Below are 26,062 nucleotides of genomic sequence, written 5' to 3'. Positions count from 1 at the left end.
GTGATTTAGCATGTGGGCAACAGGGAAGCGTTCCCAAAGCATTTTGACACAGCTTTACCACTGTTCTGAGTAAAGAAGGTATGTTCAAGAGAAGAAAAGACAGGTTAAAGTGTAAAGATTATTCTTATCCCTTTGAGTCTTGATTGGGGTAACAGTTATTTGTTATACTGGGGTTTAGTGGTTACTGCAATTTGTTGTTTATTTTGTAAGACAGACAGTGGGGATCGCTTATTCACTATACAAACTATGCAAAGTTTATGGACACCTGACCATAGGATTTGTGTGACCATAGGATTCATATGTGCTTTTTTAACATACCATTCCACATTTAATCCCCATTTGCTGTTATTAAAAGGCTCCACTCTTCTAAGAAGATGCTGCACCAGATTTTTGGGTGTGGCTGTGATTTGTATTAATTCAACCACAAGGACATTAGTAAAGTAAAGTACTGGTGTAGGGGGAGAAGGCCCAGGATGCTGTCAGGATCCCAATTCATCCTGTACAATTCTGTGTGTTCAAGGTTGTGGTACCAATTCAGGGTAGAAGCACATATGGATGAAAAAGTCAGGTGACTCAATATTTTTGTATATATAGTTTACAAACCTCAAAGCTTAATATTAATTATATGTTGAAGTATATAAACTTTATATTTTTGCATAAGTAAACATCTTACTTCCATTCTTATTATGGTTTAAATTATTGTCATTATAATACTGTTTTGCATTTTGGCTACGATAGTTTCTCAATAGTTTTTCAATAGTTTGTCCATTTCCCTATGGCTTCCACATTGAAACATTAAGTTGATAAAAAACAGCATGCTGAGCATGTATATTTCTGCCAATTTTCTTTTGTTTTGACAGTGTGAACATAAATTCTTCTTTTTATACACTCTTAAATCCATTCAGACTTAGTTTGCCCTTAAACAGAGCAACAATAACCTTTACACATCTGATTAGTCAAAGGTTAAGGGCTTTGCTCAAGGGCCCAGCAATGTCAGCTTAGTGGTGCTGAGATTTGAACTCACATTTAAAGTGCAACATCTTAACCACTTAGTTAACAGTTCCCTTAAGCCCTAAAAAAGGGGCATAGTAGTGGGAAGGGAAAAGCAAGACGACTAAAAAACTTTATGCTGTTCTTGTAGACAAGGGCTGCAACTAAGGATTAATTCCGATTATTCGCTTAAAAAAAGAAAAAAGAAATAAGAAATGAAGCTGTTTTACTTATTATAACTATATAAAACCCCAATTCAGGGTATTTATGTATAAAAATTGCTTAAAAAATGCAAAAGCCAGATATTGAGGAGTGTATGGGGGATTTTTCTTTCTGTAAAGAGAAAAAAAAATCTTCTTCTTTCAGCTTCTCCCATTATGGGTCGCCACAGCAGAACATCTGTCTTCATACCCCCCGTCCTCTATCTTCCTCTTTCACACCCACTACTTGCATGTCTTCCCCTTATCACATCCATGAACCTCCTTCTTGGTCTTCCTCTTTTCCTCCTTCCTGGTGGCTCCATCCTCAGCATTCTCCTACCGATATACCCCATGTACCTCCTCTGCACATGTCCAAGCCATCTCAATCTCACCTCCCTCAACTTGTCTCCAAAACATCCTACATGTGCTGTCCCTCTAATAAACTCATTTACTCCTACTGACTTTTATTCCCCTTCTCTACAGCGCGTATCTCCACCTCTCCAGGCTCTTCCCAACCTGCTCCCTACTCTCACCACAAATCACAATATCATCTGTAAACATCAAAGTCCATGAAGACTCCTGTCTGACCTCGTCCGTCAACCTGTCAATCACCACTGCAAACAGAGAAGCGCTCAGAGCCGATCCTTGATGCAGTCCAACCTCCACCTTGAACTAATCTGTCATTCCCACTGCACACTGCTGTCACACTGTCCTCATACATGTCCTGCACCACCCTCACATACTTCTCTGACACACCTGACTTTCTCATACAAAACACACAATGCAACTCCTTCTGACCTTCTCTATATATCTCCATCAATATTCTCAAAGCAACGAAGGCGTCTGTGGTGCTCTTGCTCGGCATGAAACCATACTGTTGCTCACAGGTGTAAATTGTGTAAATTAAGATGACAACAATACTAAAAAAAATACACTGACATTTTGTTTTGTTGAGAAAATATAAGCATATAATTAATAATATACAATTAATAAAATTTTGTATAACAATTAAATTATATATGCATAAAGTAAATATACATAGAACATAGAACATTGCCTGAGACTCAAAGCACTTTTGTACGTCGCTCCGGATAAGGCGTCTGCCAAATGCTACAAATGTAAATGTAAATGTAAATAGAACACAAGCAGTAAATCATGAGATCAACAGTAAATCAACAGATAAGTTAACTGTTGTAGTAGACAAATTCTATAAAGAGAGAATGGAACGGAGAAACGCAGCTTTCCAGACGCAGCTTTTAGATTTAGTGTTTGTTTGCACCGTTTTAATTGAATTCATCACTATTTTACAGTTTACACAATAGTACTTCATTAAACTATACAATTATTACATGATGAGGATTATTCACTTTTTTCTTACCGTGTTGATGTTTCACCTTCATCCGTGACATCAGTGTGTTTTTTTTTCCTGCTGCCATTTGAGCTGTACTCACTGACGTTTAGCAAATGGCTATGTTATCTTGTTGCCATGCTAACCTGTGACGTGAGCCTCCCAACTAATCAATAACGCCATTTGTTGACAAAGAATGGCTTTATCGATTATCATCTATTTTATCGATTAGTTGTAGCAGACCTAGTGTAGACACTAGTCCTCAAAAATCTGTAATACTTTAGAATTATAAATCCTGGTTGAATTCAAGACACAACATTAGGACTTTTCTGTAATTAAAATGATGTCTAACTATTACTGTATATATGTATCAGGAGGCTTATTTTGATCTCTGCCCATAGTTTCTAATATGTACTGTATGACAATAACTTAATCCTTCCGAATTTCTCTTTTCGGAACTTCATGGTGTTTCCTCACCCGGTCTCCATTCTGTCAAAGATCCTCTGGAAATCTGGCAACATTTCTGTAAGTACAAACTTTAAAACATCTTCTTTTCCTGTCCACTGCTGAGTTTATTATTCTGCAGATGTTTGCATGGGAAAATTATCCGGGCCAGTTCTAATAAACTGACAGATTTGTTTCAGTGGAAATCTTATAGTGAAGCTGGACTTGTGTGAGCTTTCCCTAAGTGTCACTCAAGTCTGTGCCATTCATGTAAACGGTCTTCAATATGGTCTGAGGAGATGATATATTTTCTTGAGAGCCTTGAAAAATAGTTTTCAGCAACATTTCTTTTATTTTTAACTCTTCATTGTTATCATTAGAGGGTTTTTAGAGCATCTGCGACTTCTGGGGTCACATGCTGGACTTGTTCTGCAGCACTGGTAACCCTGGAGTCTGACAATGTGTTTCAAGCTCTTACTTTCTTTAACATCCCAAGCAGCACAAGGAGTGTTGGGCACATGTGGAAACCTGCCAACTATCACAACAATGGGTGGAAATGGGAATTTAATGCACACTTTAACACACATTCCCACAGCTAGTACAAACCATATTGTATACACACATATACAGTGTTTACAGTGTTACTGCTATTGTTTAATTTAATTTAAACAAGCACTCAAGGATCAATGTAAATGTTATATCAAAACCTTTTGAGATATCATAAATGTAGTGCATTGCATTGACATAAATTAAATAAATCACAAATCTTTCATTAAATATCTTCCAATTATCATACATTTGGGAAGAGCATACATTTTTTAATGTCGATTTTACATTTTAAAACCCTCACACAAAATCAAACTTTTCCATTAATGACACTGTTAAGAAACACTATCTGTCACACTTCTGCACTTGTCACCAGTGTGTTAATATTAACCCGTTAGAAGAATTCACAGCAACAAATCCTCCATGCCATATTTTTTAGATAAGATGTAGATTAAATATACACAGAGGAGCTTATTTAATATAGTCAATATTTTTCTGAATTAAATATTTAATATTTAATATAAATATTATTAATATACTTTCTCATGGACTATATAATATAATATAATATATAATTTTTCATGGACTTTGCACTTATGATCTTGTGACCACACTGTGCATGAAAACATAATGATGCAACTTTATCTGAGAAAAAAAGAAAAGAAAAGAAAAGAAAAGAAAAGAAAAGAAAAGAAAAGAAAAGAAAAGAAAAGAAAAGAAAAGAAAAGAATCAGCCATCATCAAGCCATAACAATAATGTGAGATAATTGCAGTAACGAAAAAATAAGGGTTGAGGACAATAGGCGACAGACCTGAGGAAAGTTATGGGGGCCAAATCTCCTCCCCCTTTCCGGCTTTATTATATAGAAACAACCACCCTGTCTCAAAGCACCTAGTCTGTATTGACACAGCATCAAATGCTTTCCCTAACGGCTTCCTGTTGCAAATATTTACTACTCTGATTCAGCTGTATGCAAACGCACACACATGCACACACACACACACACAAAAACAGACATCCAGACTACAGTTACATAAAACCTCCATCAGAATATTTAATGGGCAAAGGCCAGAAAAATAACTTATTTAGCACTTTTGATTGAAATGTCTATTGGGTAGAGTCTTGTTATTGGTTTCCCACATGGATACTCTAAAGATCTGCACTCCTCAAATAAAAGTTTGTTTAGTTTATATCTAACCCATGGGTAACAGGACAATCTTACCTGATACTATAGATTTACATATGAACAGTTGCTATAATCAAATATATTGTCCTGTGCACATCCCAAGATTTTAGACACAATATAAGTTATCCTTAAAAAATGTGTTTGTACTGAATATAATTCCATTTATGTATTTTTTTATATATATCTTTTAATGTATTTTCATTTTCTTTTATAAGAAATAGAAATAAAAACTGGAAGCTTCTGTCACCAAAACAAAATCTGTGTAAGTGCAAACATACTTGGCTATAAACCTCTTTCTGATTCTGAATCTGATTCTGATTTAATATCATTTATATTATTATATAAATTTATAACACTGTGTTATATAAGAGAAAAAGCTTCTTCTTCATGTTTTCTTAAGGAGTTTTTGTCTTTGCACTGTGCACTGACCATATAGGCTGCTTTGTAAAAGCACTATAGAAATGCAACTGAAATTCTCAACATTCATGACATTATAAAACCAAAAAATTTTTTTGTGGCTATTTCTAAAAAGAGTCACTAGAAAAGTTCTGTGCTCTTATGAATAATAACAACGCATAAAATAATGTTTTTATATACACAGTAAACAGGAATAACTCCCCACTGTGATTTGTTATTTATGACTGTGTCAAGTTTACTTTTCTGATATGCAACACTGCAAACAAAAGCCTAAGGAGGGTCGACTTTCTATCTTTAAATGTCTACAGCACACCTCCTGCAGCTGCCCTGATAACAAGATGCAATACATTTCCTAATCTTCCTACAGAGACTCTCTATCATTCTGCAACTCATGTCCATTTGAGTAAGTGTTACTAAAAATACCATTGGAATTAACCCATACCATGTGAAATCAAAATGCATACATCGCATATAACCTATGTTGTATTAATCCTGCTTAAGCTTCTGGGTCGCTTGAAAACAGGAAAAACTAAACAATGTCTGTCTGCCCCAACTGTGATTATCTGAGGTTAACAGCTATCGGAAAGAAAACAGAAAATCACTTATATCAGCGCCCACCCTAAGCACAAAATTAATATTCACTGAAGAAAAACAGGAGATAAATGATTGGGCACACGTGCAGCTCAGGCCTTTTCCACGCAATTAAAGTCGATTTGAGTGAACAGTCAGACACAACATACAGAGTCATATTGTTCCTGCTTTTCCTGACTTGGACTGCCACATTGACAGACATTCACTTCTGTCCTGTTTCCTTTTGGGAAGTATCGTGTTTAGTAAAGCTGAATATACAGTACTTGAGAAAATCTGGGGTTCGTGCATTATTTTCATGGTTTTCAATGTCAGAAACTGAACACTCGGTTGAAAGCTCAACACCTGTGCTTTAAGCTGTGTCAGCATTAAAGACACTGCATATGAGCAGGCATTAAATAAAGAAATTACAGTCATATTGTTTTAATTTGATACATTATAAATAATTATCAAACATAATATGATACAAAAATACTAATTTAAATGAAAAAATCTATCTGGGATGAATAAAGTAATCTATCTATCAGTAGTTACATGAGTTTTAATGAATGTTTATTAAAGTGGTTAATATTAATGTTCAATTAATGCTTAGAAATTATTACAGAATATTTAATAGTGTATGTATTTATTTATATTACACACACATACACACTGTTATTAAATAATTTATAAAAAACACTTATTAAAGTTATTTTGAATGTAAAAAATTAACAGATTAACTGATTTTTCTGATATTTGAAGTGATTTTTTAAAAGTATTCTATGTTTTTTTAGCTCTTTTAAAAACAAAGGACTATGTTGTGAATGTAGCATGTAATGTTTTGAGTGCCTACTGTACATAATTGTAAAGATGAGCAACATGAACTTACTACATGAACTGTAATTTATAAAAAAAGATTTTAACAACATTGTAGTCGTTCCAATATTTATCAAAGGTAACTATTCTGCCACAATTTCTTTTAATATTACAAACTGTAAAAAAGAAAAAAGAGGCCTTTACTTGTCTTGTATACATTACAGTATAATGATTATAGTGAACTATAGTGTAGTCAACTGTGTATATACGTCCTTTTATCGTGGTTTTTCGTTTATCACGGACGGTTTTGGAACATAACCACGATAAACAGGAGATTAATATTAATATGTATATACATTCATCTCCAGTAAAAAAAGCATTTTTTGGGTGGCGTCCTCTTATCGTGGTTTTTAATGTATAAGTATATATACATTAATCTCCTGTTTATCGTGGTTATGTTCCAAAACCGACCGCGATAAACGAAAAACCACAATAAAAGGATGCCACCCCAAAAATGCTTTTTTTTATTGTTGTAAATCATCCTCCCACACACTTTAAACACACACAGAAAACATTTGCAAGAATACAGTAATTGTATTTTTAGCAATACATTTCATTATTTCCTCCTAAAACTCCATAAAAACAATTCCCTATAAGTATTTTGCTCTATCGTGCTATCCGCGAGAGACCGGGAAAGTCTGCCAAACAAATTAGTTATGTGGTAACTGCGATAAACTGGATTACTTTATTACAGGACAGTCTCTCTTCACATATCTAAGCTTGTTAGGAAGCTGTTTTGAGAGCACCGGGTCAGATATAATACAGCGCCTCTGGATTAGAAAGGGTTAAGGGTCTTGCTCAAGGGCCCAACTGTGACAGTGGTAGCCCAGAGCCTTAACCACTGAGCTTGCACTTGAATCAATATGGAATTAATATGTATTAATGCTATTATTTTACACCACAATAATAATTACTATAATTGTCATCAGCATCATCAGCATCATCAGCATCTAACAGCCTAATGGCAGAGATAATCATATTATATTCCAACACATCTTAACATTTTAGTCCATAATACTTAATAATGAGTTCTTTTAAATCAGCACAACCTGAATACACAAATTATTCTCCACCATAAATTGATAAAAAAAGATTATTCTCTTCTTGATTCTAGATCCTCTGAATTCTCCTAACACACCCACATGCAAAATCTGCTTTTGTCTGCTACACCATACAATAATAGCTCCAGTGATGTTTATCATATTCTCTCTATTGTGTGTTGATGAGGTTCAGGACTTTCCACACATTCTAACTTGTCAGCACTTGTCAGTACAGTTGCTTTAGTAATTAGTAATTTTGCTTTAGTAAAGTGTCTGACTTCATATTAAAGCTTCAAAACATTTCAAACATTTTGATTACAAGAGAAAATAATTATTAGGTTGCAGAGGTTCAGGGGGTGTCAACATTTTGTGTAAAAAAATATATCAAATATATGAACAGTATGAATAAGTTAAAGAAATAACACTAGTAGCTGCAAATTTAAATTTATTTTGGTTTACTAATATTTAGTGCAATTGAAATGTCTGATTACCAATTTATAGTCTCTCTCTCTCTCTCTCTCTCTCTCTCTCTCTCTCTCTCTCTCTCTTTCTCTCTCTCTCACTCTCCCCCTCTCTGGCTCTCTCTATCTTTTCCTCTCCTTCTCTTTCTCTTCTCTCCGCCTTTTCCTTCCTTTCCCACCCTGAGTTGAGTAGAGTGGAGTGGACAGTGAGCCAAAAGAAGAACTTTGGGATTTGTTGTGTGTGAAATGCGAACTGAAAGGACGGGTTTTGTGACAGAGAAAATTACCACATGTTCCAAACTTCCATTGGAAATGTGTCACACTGTGCGCTTCCACCTGCAAAACTGGGAAACCCTATTGGATTTCTTTTATTTCTGATATTTTAAACACTTGGATAATTTTGCTTGGATTTTCAAAAAGAAAAGCAGGATTTAAGTAATGATTTACCTCATCTGGCTTTTGTTTTTCACCAGGACATCAGGTAAGTTGATCAAAGTTCCAGCACACTAAGAAAATTTCCATTAGAATAATTTTGTAAATATTACATTATGAAAGTTATCATATGGCCAAGACATAATTGCAAGGATATTGGAAATATTGTAAAAAATGTGGCTCGGGGTGGAGTAGTCATTTACCTCTGATTCTTTTGAAAAGTGTTTGACATAAAACCTATATAACATATAACTGGAAATGTCCATTGTTAAAAGCACTATACAATAAAAAAAGAAAAACGACTACATAAAACGAAACTATAACTTAGCTTTTAGTCTTAGTCATTGTGCCACTTCAATATGTTTTACTTGAATAAATTTACTATACCAGCTCTGCTGTTGGCGCCTGTGGCTCATCCTTGTTTCCTGACATTGTTCTTGCTACACCGACAGGGAATGTGTTGAAATAGCAGGATGCTGATAAGTGCAACTGTGATGGGAATTCCATGATAATGTACATAGAATTGTTTAAGAATTAAATCTGAATAACTATGAAATATTTAAATGAGAGTGCCCCACTTCAGATTGACCTTATACATTGAAAACTCCAGTGTAACACATGTACTTTTATTTTTGTTGTTTTTTGATAATGTGAAAATCATATTTTTTATTAAATGTTCAATTTGACTCAAATTGCTAACCATAAACTAGACTATGGGGAATCAAAGTCAGTAGGAGTAAGACAGAGTACATGTGTGTGAATGAGAGGGAGGGCAGTGGAGTGGTGCGGTTGCAGGGAGAAGAGGTGGAGAAGGTGAAGGAGTTCAGGTACCTGGGGTCAACAGTGCAAAGTAATGGAGAGTGTGTTAGAGAAGTAAAGAAAAGATTGCAGGCAGGGTGGAGTGAGTGGAGAAGAGTGACAGGAGTGATTTAGAGTATCTGCGAGAGTGAAAGGGAAAGTTTATAGGACTGTGGTGAGACCTGCGATGTTGTATGGTTTAGAGACAGTGGCATTGAGTAAAAGACAGGAGGTGGAGCTGGAGGTAGCAGAGCTGAAGGTGTTAAGGTTTTTGTTAGGATTGACGAGGATGGACAAGATTAGAAATGAGTTTATTAGAAGGACAGCCCATGTAGGATGTTTTGGTGACAAGGTGAGGGAGGCGAGATTGAGATGGTTTGGACATGTACAGAGGAGGGACATGAATTATATTGGTAGAAGAATGCTGAGCATGGAGCCACCAGGTAGGAGGAAAAGAAGAAGGCCAAGGAGGAGGTTCATGGATGTGGTGAGGGAAGACATGCAGGTAGTTGGTGTGAAAGAGACAGGTGTAGAGGACAGGGTGGTATGGAGACGGATGATCCGCTGTGGTGCCCCCTAATGGGAGCAGCTGAAAGAAGAAGAAGAAACTAGACTAAATCCACTGATTAAAGGAAAATAAATCAAGCTGAAAATCACAATATACCCTGCTTTTGTAAGTCAAACGTTTCTCATAAAAAGTTTTATAAATTACAATAAATCAATAAATGAGGACTCGTACTCCATAGGAAAAGTACAGTTTATTTTTTCTTAAGTATGAAGCATGACAAAAATTGTCTAAAAGTCTTCTGTAAAGTTTTAGTGAAGGTAAGGAGGTCTTGCAGTAAGCAAATATTTTTAGGGGTGAATTTTTTGTAATAAATAAATATATAAACAAACAAACAAACTAATTCATTCAATCATGAAATAACAATGACCCAAAGTCTGTCTGCTGCAGTCAATATTTACTCCACAAATGCACAGATGTTCTACTCCCTATAACGTGTGTATTCCCTCTCCAGATGCAGTCATTGATCTCATCATGACGTCAAATGGGAGCAATTCACAACATTTTGCCCTCTACTGCATAACCGGGGAGCGCGACACTGACGAATTTCAGCTTAACATCAAAAAAGACAACACTATAATGCGTATGACAAACGAGCCCGGTTTCACTGTGCGGCAGCCTTACTCTAATAAAGTGGTGGCCTCTGGTTTTAGTGGCATGGAGCAGAAGGGCATCTTTTACTGCCATTTAAAGCAGGGCTCAAATCACCAGACCACTGTCACCCTCATCAACAACTACAATAAAGGTAACTGTTTTCACAGAGTAGCAAGTATTTTAGAAAGCCTTGCTAAAAGTCCAAGAAAAGAGGTTATATATGCTCATATTGTTTATTTTCTCTAAGTTCACTTCAGACCACAGAGTCTCTCCCTGGTGACAAACAAAGGAGACACAGTACATCTGCTAATGGACGTCGTGGGCAAGGAGGAAAGAGATGTCACATGGAAATTTAATGGTAAGGGATTGACTTACATATATATAAACAATATAAATACAAATATAAACAACCAGGCATAACTTAATAGCCACGGATCAGGCATAACAGCAGTATCTCACAAAAGTCAGTACACCCCTCACAGACTAAAGAAATTAAAATCTATATATTTTAGAGTAGTCAATGTGCAGCTTGTGTAGCAGTATTGATTTACTGTCAAAAAAACACAGCCATTATTGTCAAAACAGCTGGCAACTAAAGTGAGTACACCCTAAGTGAACATGTCAAAACTGTGTACAAAGTGTCAATATTTTGTGTGAACTCCATTGTTATGTAGCACTGCCTTAATCCTCCTGGGCATGGAATTCACCAAAGCTGCACAGGTTGTTGCTGGGATCCTCTTCCACTCCTCCATAATGACATTACAGAACTGCTGAATGTTAGATACATGGCACTTCTTCACCTTCCAGTTGAGCATGCCCCACAGGTGCTCAATAGGGTTTAGGTCTGGAGACATACTTGGCCACTTCATCACCATCACCTTCAGCTTCCTCAGCATTGCAGTTGTCATCTTAGCGGTGTGTTTGGGGTCCCTATTATGTTGGAAACTGCCGTTTGACCCAGTTTCTAAATGGAGGGCGTCATGTTCTGCTTCAGAATTAACCGCAGCTCCCCAGTACCAGCAGCAACCATGCAGTCCCCGGACCATGATGCTACAACCACCAGGTTTGACTGTAAGCAAGACGCATTTTTCTTGGTTCTTCTCACCAGGGTTTCACCACACAAGCTGTACACCATCTGAGCCAAACAAGTTTATCTTAGTCTCAGAACTCAAGGCATGGTTGCAGTACTTCATGCTTTTGTACAGGGTGTCTTCAGCAAACTGTTTGTGGGCTTTTTTGTGAGCCAGCTTCAGAAGAGGCATCCTTCTAAGATGACAACCATGCAAACTGACTTGTTGCAGTAAGTGGCATATGGTCTGAGCACTGATAAGCTGACCTTCCACTTCTGCAACCCCTAAAGCAATACTGGCAGCATTCGCGTCTGTTTTTGGAAGCCAGCTTCTGCACCTGATGCACAGCACGAGGATACAACTTCTCTGATCGACCTTTGCGAGGTCAGTTTCGAGTGGACAAAAACAGGAGCATGATGAATAGGACATGTGGCTTTGCTGTTATCACTTAGGGTGTACTCTTGTTTGTGTACTTTTGTGAGATATTGTATATGACCACCTTCCAAATATTGTGTTGTTCTCCTTTTGCTGCCAAAACAGTCCTGACCTGTCAAGCATTAACAGCATTAACTTCTTCAGCAACATCTGTTGGATCGGACCACACGGGCCAGCCTTTGCTCCCCACATGCATCACTGAGCCTTGACCACCCATGACCCTGTCACCGGTTCACCACTGTTCCTTCCAAGTATCACTTTTGACAGATACTGTATACTGCAGACAGGGAACAGCCCACAAGAGCTGCAGTTTTGGTGATGTTCTGATCCAGTCGTCTTGCATCACAATTTGTCCCTTGGCAAACTTGCTCAAATCCTAACTCATGCCTAACTCATATATATATATATATATATATATATATATATATATATATATATATATATATATATATATATATATATATATATAAAATATATATATATATATATATATATATATATATATATATATATATATATATATATATATATATATATATCAAACAATTTATTAATTAATTACTATGTATTTCAGGGAATTATCACTACATGACCTACTGGGGAGATATTGAAAATCGGACAGCAGTTCTCACCATAGAAAACGTTAAGCAAGCCAATGCAGGGATATACAGTGCAAACTATGTAGGAGAAACCCCACTCTTTGGAGCCTGGATGCAACTAATTGTTCGCGGTAATTTCATTTCAATTTCATCTTTGTATTTTATGTTCAATCCAAAATGTGCATGTTTTTGTGATGCCTTACACATTTTTGTCACATTTGTTTATTTAGATTGTACGAAGAACAAATGGGGCACAAATTGTGACAAGGAATGTCCTGAATGTCTTAATGGTGGTGTGTGCCATGACAAAGATGGAGACTGCGTATGTCCTCCAGGCTTTATGGGAACACGCTGTGAGACAGGTATTACAGCTTTAGAGACACAGAAATCAGCTCACTGTTTAAGGTTATAAGCCAATGATCAATATTTAGGTAAAGGCTATTCAGCTAAATCATTTGACAGGTCAAAGTATTAAATGCCTTATGTGCTGTTGTGACTTGTAGCATGTCGAGAGGGTATGTTTGGACGAAACTGCCAGGAATCCTGTAAGGCAGAATATGGATGCCAGGGTAAAACCTTCTGCCTTGTTGAGCCTTATGGCTGCTCCTGTGCAAGTGGCTGGCATGGACACCACTGCAACAAACGTAGGTTTGACAGATTACTACATTAAGTAATCACTATTGGTCTGATGTTTTTTAGTAGTTGCTCAATAATGCATTATCGGTCTCTGATAAACAATTCATTTGGGAAATGAAAATTAATGGTAAAAAATATGCTGCTTTGGATATGGCAAAAATGTGATATTTTTTAGACAATAGCATTTTTATCAATGAATGATTAGAAAATATGGTAAAAAAAAAACTGGTAAAACTTTGATCTTTAAAATCAGCCTACAGTGTTTAAGCAGTATTTAAATGGCTTAAAAATACCATTATCAATTATGTATTAATAATGAATAATAATTAAAGTTTTCTTTTACAAGGCTACACTTTTTTTTTTTTGCAAATCTGCCTTAAAATAAAATTTAATACACTTAAAAATTTATGAACCTTATGATGCATAAATAGCTCGTGAATGGTTCTTGCTAATCTTGATCTTGCTCTTTAGCCTGTCCTGAGGGAATGTATGGAGCTGACTGCCGTCTAAGCTGCAACTGTAAGAACAAGGGCAAATGTAATCGCTTCAGTGGCTGCCAGTGTCCTAGTGGTTGGAGAGGACAATATTGTGAGAAATTAGGTTAGGCCTTCATTGTGTTTTCATCTTACTGATCTGCACATTAACTAAATGTACTCTTTCTTTATGTAACAATTCATATGTTTTTATATTGTCTTGCAGAAAATGCTCCACAAATCCATGGCATGGCTAGAAACCTGGAGTGTAACCTCAACTCCAGCAAAAACATCTTATGTTCTGCTACAGGCAGTCCTCTTCCCAGCCACACCAACTTTGAGCTACGCAAGCCAGACAGCACAGTTCTTAAGGTTAAAAACACATTATTATGATATAATGTCGGCTTGTAGCAAAATATTATTCGTATAGTATTATTATTATATTTGTGTTATTATTATTATTACTATAAAAGCTGATAATTGTGATGTATTACATATTTTATTTTTTCCAATATTATAGTAATTTCCAAACTCCAATCTTTTTTTCAGGCCTCCCACACAACAATGGACTCAAATAAAAGCACAGCCCAGTTCGAGATTCCACGTTTGACTGCTGAGCATAGAGGGCTCTGGGAATGTCGGGTTTCGACTAAGGGTGGGCAGGATTTTTTCAAATTCAACATGACTGTTAAAGGTAAGGAATAAAGGAATATATAAGATATACATACATACATACTTTTAGGTTATGGTTATCAAACAGATTAGGACTTTTTTGGGGAAAAGCTGCCTTTTGGGCCCTTAACCCTCTGTGCACCAGGGATACTGTATCAAGGCTGACCCTGTGCTCTATCTCCAGCTTCCTAACATCACCGGGAAATATGAAGAAAGATTCTCACTGTGCTGTTTAGTACATTTTACAAGTAAAAAACACCCTTTTTGAAGCTAAGCAGGAATTTAAATGTACATTATTCAAATTAAACTTTTAGAAAATAAGATTAGTTACTATATAGTTCAATCACAAACAGAACCGCATTAAGCTCTTATGCAGTGATTTTTTTTTTTTTTTAAGATTCTACATGTGTATTTCATATTAAACAATCTCTCAATTTTTAATAATTCATTAATAAATGGGTTAGAGTGAGACAGAGACAAAAGGAGAGCAAATATGACCATATTCTCTGGGTTTTAGAGATGGCATACTCTTTCTATTGATGAACGTTTATGTGGTTAACTCATTTTCATTCATTCAAAATGCCATATAATTCTTATAATACTGAGACTGCTGACTGATGAAATGACTCCTATTTTTTTATATATTTTTAACAAGAGCCCCCATGTCCAACCACACCTCCAAAACTGATAGGGAAGGATAGTAAACAGCTCATTTTAAAGCCTTTGGAGAAGTACAAAGGTGATGGGCCAATTTTGTCTGTAAAGATCCACTATAAACCTATGGAGTCAGAAAACCCATGGGCTTCCATTATAGGTGAGAAATTGTCATTTTATTGCTCAATTTTATAGAAATCTATAAGTTACTCCACATGAGAAAAGAAATTAAAGCCCTTTGTTTGTTTTTATTTTATTTTATTTTTAGCGTACGGAGTTGAGCCTATTACACTAATGAACTTGAAGGCCACAACCAAATATCGAGTTCGTGTACAACTTACTCGACCAGGAGATGGGGGAGAGGGGCCTTTTGGTCCAGAAGCTATCATGGAGACTGATTGTCCAGGTGAGTGCATTATTGGACTATGACAAAAGACTTATGGATGTCTAGCTCATAAAAAACAGAGCTTTACATTTTACAGGCTCCAGGTCTGAATCTATGGCCTTGACTTTTTGTGAGTCAGATCTTTGTTGGCTAGAATGTCATTCAGGTTTTAATCTATTGTGGATTTTGGATGGCTTCCAAATTCTAGGCTGTTCTGTGAGGTGCAGCAGCCTGGAGATTGATTCCAGCTTTTAGGACGGGTAGAATGCTAAAGTGAATTAGCACCTGTCAAGTGGTTGAGCCTCTGGTGAGGCCATGGTCTTTTTAGCACAGCTCTACAGACCAAATAATTAGACTCTGATCAGCTGTAGTAGACTTTGGCCTGCCTCAAAGTTTTATCCCATGCATCTTAACAGCCAGGCAACTCCTTCTAGTCATTAAGTGGCATTTATAAATTGGGGATATGATAGATGTTGTTTAATGGGTTAGATATCTTGAAGAATTATTGTACTGTGTAAAATATGGGTTGTTTCATGAAAAAAGCATTACAGCAGAGTTAGCAGTAATTGTACGTTTGTTTTTGTGGCCTTGATATGAGCACCTTCTTTGTGCTCCATCATCTTTTTTTTTTGGAAGTCAAAGAAGGGAGAAATATTTCGCAGTCCATTTAAATATTGAGCTATATTGTGGCATGCTAGCCTAATTTACAGGTTTTTTAATATCCACTCAAGGTCCCTCTTCTCCACGGAATGTCCAGGCAAACCCTTTGTCCCTCAGCACCGTTCAGCTTCGCTGGGAGCCCCCTGAGAATTCCAGTGGCGGCATAGTGAAATACGTTATTGAATACCAGCCAGTGGGCCAGGACAGCCTACTTCCATGGGTGGACAGTGATAATGGAAACAAGACCACGAAGGATGTGACAGCATTAAATGGCAGCACCTTATACCAGTTTCGTGTGAGGGCTTTCTCAAAAGTACCTGGAGAGTGGAGCAAGTTTGTGCAAGCCAGAACCCAAGGAGATGGTATGATTTTGGATTAAATAAATGAAAGATAGGATTTACAGTAGTGTAGAATAAATTATACTTTAAATACACGAAGGAAAAACACGTTAAACTGTGATGTGTTTATTTGTCACAGAATATCAATATCCGTTAGATTCTGTAATTGATGTTCAATATTATTTAATATGTGTCCATCAGGACCTGCAAGCTTCATTCCAACCACTCAGGGGGTTAAAAAGCCTAGGAAGGAGGAGCATCAGCTGCTCTGGGCTGTGATTGGCTCAGTGGCTATCACTTGTGTTACTATTATGCTAGCACTTCTGGTCCTCTTCTACATACGCAAATCTATTGTTAAACGTAGACGCACGTTCACCTACCAGTCTGGATCAGTGAGTTAACATTTTTGCTTTTATCTCCAAAAAACTTTAGACCAACCTTTAGATATTTCCTGTACATTCTATCTGTTTTGTGTTCATTTTGAATTTAGAAGAGTTTCTCTAATAATATTTCTTAACCCTATTACATCCCAACCCAAACACATGTATACACACAAAGGGAGAAGAGACCATCCTGCAGTTTAACTCCGGGACTCTCACACTGACTCGGAGACCGAAGCCTACCCCAGAGCCCCTAACCTACCCTATTCTAGAATGGGAGGACATCAAGTTTGAGGATGTCATTGGTGAAGGGAATTTTGGCCAAGTCATTAAAGCCATGATCAAAAAGAATGGAACTAAAATGAGTGCTGCAGTCAAAATGCTCAAAGGTCAGGCTCAAATTTAAACCAACATGCATCGCAAAATACATTGAGACGTGATAAACATACAATAGGAGCAGTGTTCTCGCATGCCTGTTTTTTGATTCACGTGTTTCTTTGTGCAGAGTTTGCCTCTGAAAATGATCACCGGGATTTTGCTGGGGAACTGGAAGTGCTTTGCAAGCTGGGCCAGCATCCAAACATCATTAACCTTTTAGGAGCTTGTGAAAACAAAGGTGAGAGTGCTTCCTACTGGTCATGAAAGCTGTTCCTATACTGTATACAGCTACTGCAACTGTGACTGGCTGTATCTAATCAACCTTGAGAATTCAAGCTAAATAAATGCCAGCAATTTTTAAGACAAAGAAAATAGATTATGTATGAATGTACATAGTTATTTATATATCATTTTATCTTATTTAGGGTTTTTTACAGTTAGATCACATAGGAGGAGCTATAGAAATAAAACAATTTTTTTATTATTATTATTATTAAATTTTTCATGTGGTTTTTCAGCATTGAAAGGGATTTGCCTTTTTCCTAAAAGAGTTTGCAATAAATCAGCAAGCTAGCTCCTGAATTAATTCCTGCATTAAAAAATCAATAAATATTAATAGTCTTTCAGTTTTTTAGAATTAAATTTTATATTACAATTAGCTTCTCAGGAAAGAAAAATGGCCATTCTGACCATTTCTAACTGTTGTCACGTATTGTTTGTCACTCTTCCCTTGCAGGCTACCTTTACATTGCTATTGAGTATGCTCCCTATGGAAATCTCCTGGATTTCCTGAGGAAGAGTCGTGTTCTGGAGACCGATCCAGCTTTTGCAAAAGAACATGGCACTGCCTCTACGCTCACTTCACACCAGCTCCTGCAGTTTGCTGCAGATGTGGCAACAGGCATGCATTACCTTAGCGACAAACAGGTAAGCAAATAACAACTGTACACATATGCTGTTCATAGTAATGAAAATGTACGATTTAAATTTTAATCTTAACAATGAACAGATTTGTAGTGCTTATTTACAAAATAGATATGTTATGTCACATTGACCATAATCTATGATCTTACAATAGTGTCATATAAATATTGTTTAATAATATTGTTAATAATTGATATAAATTTATTTCTATTATATACTGTCAGTTTATTCACAGAGATCTGGCAGCCAGGAATGTACTAGTTGGAGAAAATCTGGTGGCAAAAATTGCTGATTTTGGACTCTCACGTGGGGAGGAAGTGTATGTCAAAAAGACCATGGTGAGAAAAGTTTATTTGGCTTGTGCAAGTAAGTGAGAACTCATTAAACGTGAGAACATGAGAATGTGATACTCTATAATAGTACAAATATTTTAATGACAAGGCCACTACAAAGTGTTTGGGTCATTCAGTAAATGGGAAATTAAAGAAATTATGAAAAATGTCTTCAGGTGATTTCCAGAGTGATTAGATTCATTTTGTAAATTAGGTAGGCCATTTTTTATTTTATATATTTATATATTTTTTATTAGCAAGTGTGCAAACTTCGGACTCATTCATTCATTTCTTCAAGACAAGTAAAGTAAAGGGTAAAAATACTTATATGATAAAATAAATTGTGCAATACACAAATAAAAAATCGAGTCATCTTCCCTAGGGGAGACTTCCTGTACGATGGATGGCTATTGAATCTCTCAATTACAGTGTCTACACCACAAAGAGTGATGTGTAAGTATCTTTTACGAATGTTATATAAAACCGTTTACAAATGTCTATATAAATATCACCCTGAGTGAATCTTTACAGTGCTTTAAAGCAGAGATTCCCAACCACAGTCATGCCTCAGTGCCCATTGTGGATTCTTGATTCTTTATTTTTAAACAAAAATAAAAATGTGCACAAAATATATCCATAACAGTATTAAATTAAATTAAATATTTTTTTTTTTTAATTATTAATTTAATTAATTTAATTTAATTTAATTTATTTTATAAATGTTTGTTTAGTTTAAATTAGTTTAGTGGTAAACCCAAAAATATTTACTGTTTGGTCAAGCTGTATTTTTGCTTTCTGTTTTTTATTTGTACACTGTTCACTGTTATACACTCTGTTAATGTAAGAACACTAAACAGTTAATATAGAGAGCAGTGTGCCATCTCATGCTGTGGTTTTAATGAAAAACAGCAAATCATTCTACGATCATCCTGTTTGTGTCCCTCTCCCATTGGTCACTGGGCAACTGATAAATATGAAGGGAGGAACTGATAACATGGCAGGAAATTCAAAAGCAGCTACTAGGCCACAACGACTGTGTTAAACCCCTATTTATAACTATAAGGAACTTGCTGTACTGACAAGATGAAAAACAAAGAAAGTACTGGTTGTTTTCAACTCTTATTTTGTTGAAGTTAATAATGTAATGGTTGCAAAATAATTATGCTTGAAGGATGCATTATAGCTGGAAAAATGCCTAAAATTTCTACTATTTTAAATGTATAAATAGGCTGCAGCATCAAAATGGTGGCAAATTGCTATTAAAGGCTTAACCATTCATTATTAGTTTATAACTTACAAGAAGACTATTTGTAATGGTTTTATTTCATAGTGGAGTTTCACAGTAATCGTGTTGATGAGATCTGTTGAATTTCATCAGGGGAGAAAACACATACAGTATTCCATTAAAAAGAAGTCATGTCTTCCCAATGAGCTGCATTCAGCTAAATCTCCTTCTTTCGGCTGCTCCTGTTATGGGTCACCACAGTGGATCATCCGTCTCCATACCCCCCTGTCATCTACAGCTGCTTTTTTAAAACCAACTACCTGCATGTCTTCCCTCACCACATCAATAAACCTCCTCCTTGGCCTTCCTTTTTTTCTCCTTCCTGACAACTCCATCCTCAGCATTCTACTACCGATATACCCCATGTCCCTCATCTGCAAATGACCAAATCATCTCAATCTCGCCTCTCTCACCTTATCTTTAAAAAGTCTTACATGCGCTGTCCCTCTTATAAACTCATTTATAATCCTGTCCATTCTCAACATCTTCAGCTCTGCTACCTCCAGCTCCACCTGTCTTTTACTCAGTGCCATTGTCTCTAAACTATACAACATCGCAGGTCTCACCACAGTCCTATAAACTTTCACTTTCACTCTTGCAGATACTCTTCTATCACAAATCACTCCTGCCACTCTTTTCCACCCACTCCACCCTGTCTGTACTCTTTTCTTTACTTCTCTAAAACACTATCATTATTACTTTGCACTGTTGAACCCAGATGCTTAAACTCCTCCACCTTCTTCACCTCTTCTCCCTGCAACTGCACCACTTTACTGCCCTCCCTCTCATTCACACACATGTACTCTGTCCTTCTCCTACTGACTTTTATTCCCCTTCTCTCCAGCACATACCTCCACCTCTCCAGGCTCTTCTCAACCTGCTCCCTACTCTCACCACAAATCACAATAACATCCGCAAACATCATGGTCAACAGAGACTCCTGTCTGACCTCGTCCGTCAACCTGTCCATCATCACTGCAAACAGGAAAGGACTCAGAACCGATCCTTGATGCAATCCAACCTCCACCTTAAACCAGTCTGTCGTTCCTATTGCACATTTCACTGCTGTCACACTGTCCTCATACATGTCCCGCACCATTCTCACATACTTCTCTGACACACCTGACTTCCTCATACAATACCACAACTCCTCTCTTGGCACCCTGTTGTACACTTTCTCTAAATCCACAAACACACAATGCAAATCTTATTGACCTTCTGTTTACTTCTCCATCAACATTCTCAAAGCAAATAATGCATCCATAGTGCTCTTCCTCAGCATGAAACCATACTGTTGCTCACAGATGGTCACCACTGTCCCTCAGCCTGGCTTCCACTACTCTTTCCCATAACTTTATGGTGTGACTGATCAACCTTATTCCCCTGTAGTTAATGCAGGTCTGCACATCTTCCCCTTTTTTTTATCGCTCCATTCCTCAGGCATCCTCTCACTTTCCAAACTTTTGTTGGCTTGTGCCACTCTAATGGTTTTATTCAGCCAAATAATTTTTCATAAATAAATGGGATAAACCACAACAGATGATTTGCTAAAAGTCGCACACAAACAGAACACCGACCAGCATCAGCTGTTTTACAGCATTTTTGTCATGTGCTGTATTTAAAGAAATACATTTCTGCATCATGACCACTGTCACCAGACGCGCTCAGTTTACTAGATGATTTGATTCTAAACCTAACCCTAGATGCTTCTTTTCTCATAAGGCATAACAGACACTTTAGTGTAATATCTTAGTCTGTGTTCCAAACAGACACTTTTTAAGTAAAGTTTCAGTGTTTTAATGTATAAAAAATCATGAACATGAAAAATCATGAACTGTTGATTCTGATCCTGTATCTCAACTGCATTTCTTTGTCACCTATAGCTGGTCTTTTGGGGTGCTCCTGTGGGAGATTGTAAGTTTAGGTAAGTTTGTTTTAAGTTTGTGTAATCACTGCTCCATCTATAAAAAAGAGTTCTAAGGATTTTATTTCATACACATAACACAATTACAACAAATTAAAATACGTGTACCTACTGGATGTTTTGTTTATAAGTGTTTATATTAATGTTTAAATACTGTTGTAAATTTCCCAGAAAATCTCTCATTTGTATGAAGGTTATAAGTTGATAACTTATAAGGGTTGTATTATGTTGCTTCAGAATGCATTATTATGATCACATGTTTTTGGGCTTTATGATACATACCATGCCAAAGCAATACTAATTTTATTACTTTATACAAAAAGTTTTCACCTCAGTCACAGTTCGGTTCATTTTTGGTACAGTTAGGGGGAAGAAATGCAAACCATAAAATTGCTTATAATCATTAACATTATTCCTGCTTGGATAAATAATATGTAAAATAATATTGTATAATATTTTATTTAAAACAAATAATTAATAATGTGAATTAATAATAATTAATAATAAAAAAATAACCCTTTCTCTCTCTCTCTCTCTCTCTCTCTCTCTCTCTCTCTCTCTCTCTCTCTCTATATATATATATATATATATATATATATATATATATATATATATATATATATATATATAATAGAATATTATATATAAATATAATAGAAAAAATAAAATTATTGAAATACACTTTCACGTTTTGTTATTATTTGAAATAGCACAAAATAAATGTAAAAAATTAAATTAAATAAATGGAAAAATCTAATTAAATAGTTTAAAATTTTTAGTATGTGTGTATGTGTATTTCAGCCTACTTTAACAAATGTCTTCATTCATTCCAACTTTCATCTTTTCACTTCTTCGATACGTGGAGTTGTCACGATTTTCTCTTTTTTAAAATTCTCTCCTTTCAGTAATTATTGAAGCAAATGCTAAAGAATCTATATCGCTAGACTGTCATAAAAAACAGAAGGTAGCTGCGATTTCACACATGCGCAACAAAAAATCTAGGTTTTAAAATGCACTACAAATCCTATTTCAGCGATCTACAAATCGTATTTCAGGTACGGAGTGAGTAGCTAACTGCTAACTGTTCTTTTTTTTGTACCCCTGGCATTGTGCTATGTTTTTAAGTTTATTAATAATAATAAATAATAAAAAAAACAGTGACACTGCACTGCACTGTGTGTTTGTGAATAATGAAATTTTACATTTAACTTTCTCGCATCTCATTTTTTTTTTTTGCTTCATATGTTATGCTTTATATGCTAAATAAGTAGCCACATTAAGAGCTACACATTATTTCATTCTGTCACTCTTTTGTTGCTCAAATATAAATAAAAATGTTTTGAAACAAACTCAATAATATACCGTATACCGAGGAATTATTTTGCAGATAAGCAAATTTCACTACATATGAACCATAAGGCATTCATCAAATTTAAGACCTAAGTAAAGTATTTACTGGTGTAATAACAGGAGGAACTCCTTACTGTGGGATGACGTGTGCTGAGCTCTACGAGAAGCTTCCTCAGGGCTATAGGATGGAGAAGCCCAGAAACTGTGATGATGAAGTGTAAGGATTCAGCTCTTTAAGTATTCTTGTTTCAAGCTAATAAAAGGGCACTATCGGCTAACCAGTGATTATTTGCTGTAATACGTAGCATTTCCTTTTTTCAGGTATGAGTTGATGAGACAGTGTTGGCGAGACAGGCCTTATGAAAGACCACCATTTTCTCAGATATCTGTTCAGCTGAACAGGATGCAGGAGGCAAGGAAGGTAAGAACCAGCTGTAACTCTCAGCGTTGGGGAAGCCATTTTGCATACGTAACTCATCATGTTACAAGCTACTCATGATTTAAAATAGCTAAGCTACTGTAACACTGCCTATTTGATAAAGTAGCAGGCTACAGTACAGGACCTTAAAAAATTTAGTTACTTTTTAAAACTGGGAATAGATAGATAGATAGATAGATAGATAGATAGATAGATAGATAGATAGATAGATAGATAGATAGATAGATAGATAGATAGATAGATAGATAGATAGATAGATAGACTTAGATAAACTTAAAGATACCTGAGGTCAGACACTATGTTTTATCAAGACTATGGTTATAAATCATTAATTTATCCCTTTAATGTGACACAAAATACTCAACACCTAATGCTTCCTTCTTGATCACACTATAAACTTAACCAGCTAGATCACTGACAACATTAACAAAAATAGATCATTTGCCAACCACTTGCTAGAGTCAGTAGAATTCTAATTCCTCTTTGCTCAATGTACAAACAAGGTAGATCTTAAACAAGGTAGAATTTAAAACTCTTACCCTCATACAGATGAAAAGTCAAGTCAAGAGGCTTTTATTGTCATTTCTACTATACACAGTGGTACACAGTACACAGTAAAAACGAGACAACATTTCTCCAGAACCCTGGTGCTACACTAAACAACAACATAGAGCTACAACACAACACAAGCTACGTAAAGTGCATCGAGTGCAACCGAGTGCAAACAGTGCAGACGAAAAACAGTGCAGACAGGCAGTGCAGACAGACAACACAAGACAAACACAAGACAAGACACAAAACCCAACATAGCGCCGACCAGTAAACCCACTGTATACTTTGATTATACAGTACTGTGCGAGGAGAGCTGTAAAAATTATAACTGGGAGTACATATAAACTGACACAATGCAGTGCAAAAAAACATATGGCCATGGGTTTTCGATAGTCTTGCTTTCATCACCGGAAGGATCCATTCTCTGTAGATGTTGAACATCTGTTTTAAAAACGAATAATATTCTTTAAGTTAGTAACATAATGGCATGGAGCTAGCTACTCAATAACCTTGGAAGTGAAATAAATGCGTATATATCTGTTATGTGTCTGTTAAAACGCAATCTGTTCTTCATCTAACACATAACTCCTTTATATGTTTTGTAAAGGCCTATGTCAACATGGCTCTGTTTGAGAATTTTACCTACGCTGGAATAGATGCCACTGCTGAAGAGGCCTGACTACTCGCCCCCCCAGATTCTGGCAGGTTCCACAGTCCGAGAGAAGCTCAGCACAGCAGGGCAACACGTTACTGCCACCCCCCTGTTGTTCGATTCCATCGCTCGCAGAAGAGACACTCACCCGGGACCATGGGTTGTAGAGGAAAGACTGTGAAAGGACACTTGTAGAGTCCCTGTTGCCTTCCGTTAAACTGTGGATGATCTCATTGTTCATTGTTATACACTGGGCTTCAAAAAAGAGATCATATTTGTCCTAAACCTGCTGGGATCTGTGGGGATTTTGACAACTCTGTGAAAATATTCTTCTCTATTATGAGATGCCTTGTAACATTGTTCCAATGGAAAGACGTATCAGTGCAGTTCATAGAGATGGACATTGTTTTATGTAGCATTTAATATAGTGACAAAAAGCCAAGTGAAACATTTCAGCACTACATGTATACTGTATATTTGACATTTGCTGATGTTCTATGCTTGTAAAGTTTAAATGGCTACATGACTCTCTTATAAACTCTTCCTGATAGCGCACATACCCCACTTAATCTTAATCTTCATTCAAAAAAAGTGTCAGATCCTGGAAAAAGTACTTTTATCAAATCTGATGTCAAGTGAATAAAACAGTTTACTTCGCTTACAGATTTTATATAACAACAAGCTTAAGCTAACAGAAGATTATATCATTTTACAATCTGGATTACTTTCGTGACAACTGACTTTGTATCTCTGTAAACTTTACTTCTGTAAAGTATTCATAAAAACTGTATAAGCAGAAATATGAAACTCAGTTTAAAAGCCAGAGGAAATATACATACAACTCTGCTTTTAGAGTAAGCATTAAGCAGCTTTATGGTGTAGTACTGTCACTACTAAAACATTCACTAGTGTATGTAGCAATGTTTTACAACATGTTTTCACAATCAATATTTTTTTAAATAATCTTTTGAGGTTCTCATGCTTAATATTTCTTTCCAGTTTAACACACACTTAACAGTTTAGGTCTCTCTGTCTCTACAGAAGCTGTGGTATTGTAACACTTTTCGATTTTTTAATTCAGTGTAAATGTATAAGGTGACTAGAAGAGCTTATGTAGGTGTTATGTATTCGTATGAATATTAAAGCTATGTTGTTTGCTTAGAAAACATCTCATCAAGTAGCTTCTCTATGCATATATTAGCAGTGATATCAGATGCAAACATGTTTGTACCTGGCTGCTTATATTATATGTACAGTTATAAAGCAAAAAATAAAAATACTGGAAACTCCATTAAATTTTGTTTAATTTTATAAATAAAGCATTTATACAGAAAGGACTTGTTCCCCAAATGTCTGGTTATATGCATTATATAGACACCCCCCCCCCCTTTTTTTTTTTTCTTTTTCCAACTTGCTCTCTCTGTCTTTTTCTCTGTCTGTCTGTCACCAGAGGTATTGA

General features: G+C 36.0%; 1 protein-coding gene across 1 annotated transcript; it reads left to right on the top strand.

Annotated features, from left to right (window-relative positions):
* The first annotated feature begins 8,284 nt into the window (after positions 1 to 8,284).
* tie1 (tyrosine kinase with immunoglobulin-like and EGF-like domains 1) lies at positions 8,285 to 25,894 on the top strand. Its single transcript, XM_046856061.1, has 22 exons — positions 8,285 to 8,557; positions 10,326 to 10,616; positions 10,713 to 10,823; positions 12,545 to 12,700; positions 12,800 to 12,931; positions 13,073 to 13,213; positions 13,677 to 13,805; positions 13,905 to 14,050; positions 14,228 to 14,372; positions 15,006 to 15,164; positions 15,273 to 15,410; positions 16,121 to 16,411; positions 16,589 to 16,779; positions 16,946 to 17,156; positions 17,273 to 17,383; positions 17,882 to 18,072; positions 18,294 to 18,407; positions 18,784 to 18,854; positions 21,570 to 21,610; positions 23,081 to 23,177; positions 23,282 to 23,381; positions 24,559 to 25,894. Exons 1-22 carry the CDS (start codon positions 8,515 to 8,517, stop codon positions 24,628 to 24,630), a joined length of 3,081 nt encoding a protein of 1,026 aa, XP_046712017.1. The 5' UTR covers positions 8,285 to 8,514; the 3' UTR covers positions 24,631 to 25,894.
* Positions 25,895 to 26,062: the final 168 nt, after the last annotated feature.

The sequence above is a fragment of the Silurus meridionalis genome, chromosome 1 (assembly GCF_014805685.1).
Source record: "Silurus meridionalis isolate SWU-2019-XX chromosome 1, ASM1480568v1, whole genome shotgun sequence".
Taxonomy (NCBI): domain Eukaryota; kingdom Metazoa; phylum Chordata; class Actinopteri; order Siluriformes; family Siluridae; genus Silurus; species Silurus meridionalis.
Note: the sequence above shows the minus strand (reverse complement) of the source record. Positions and strands in the feature narration are given on the sequence as shown.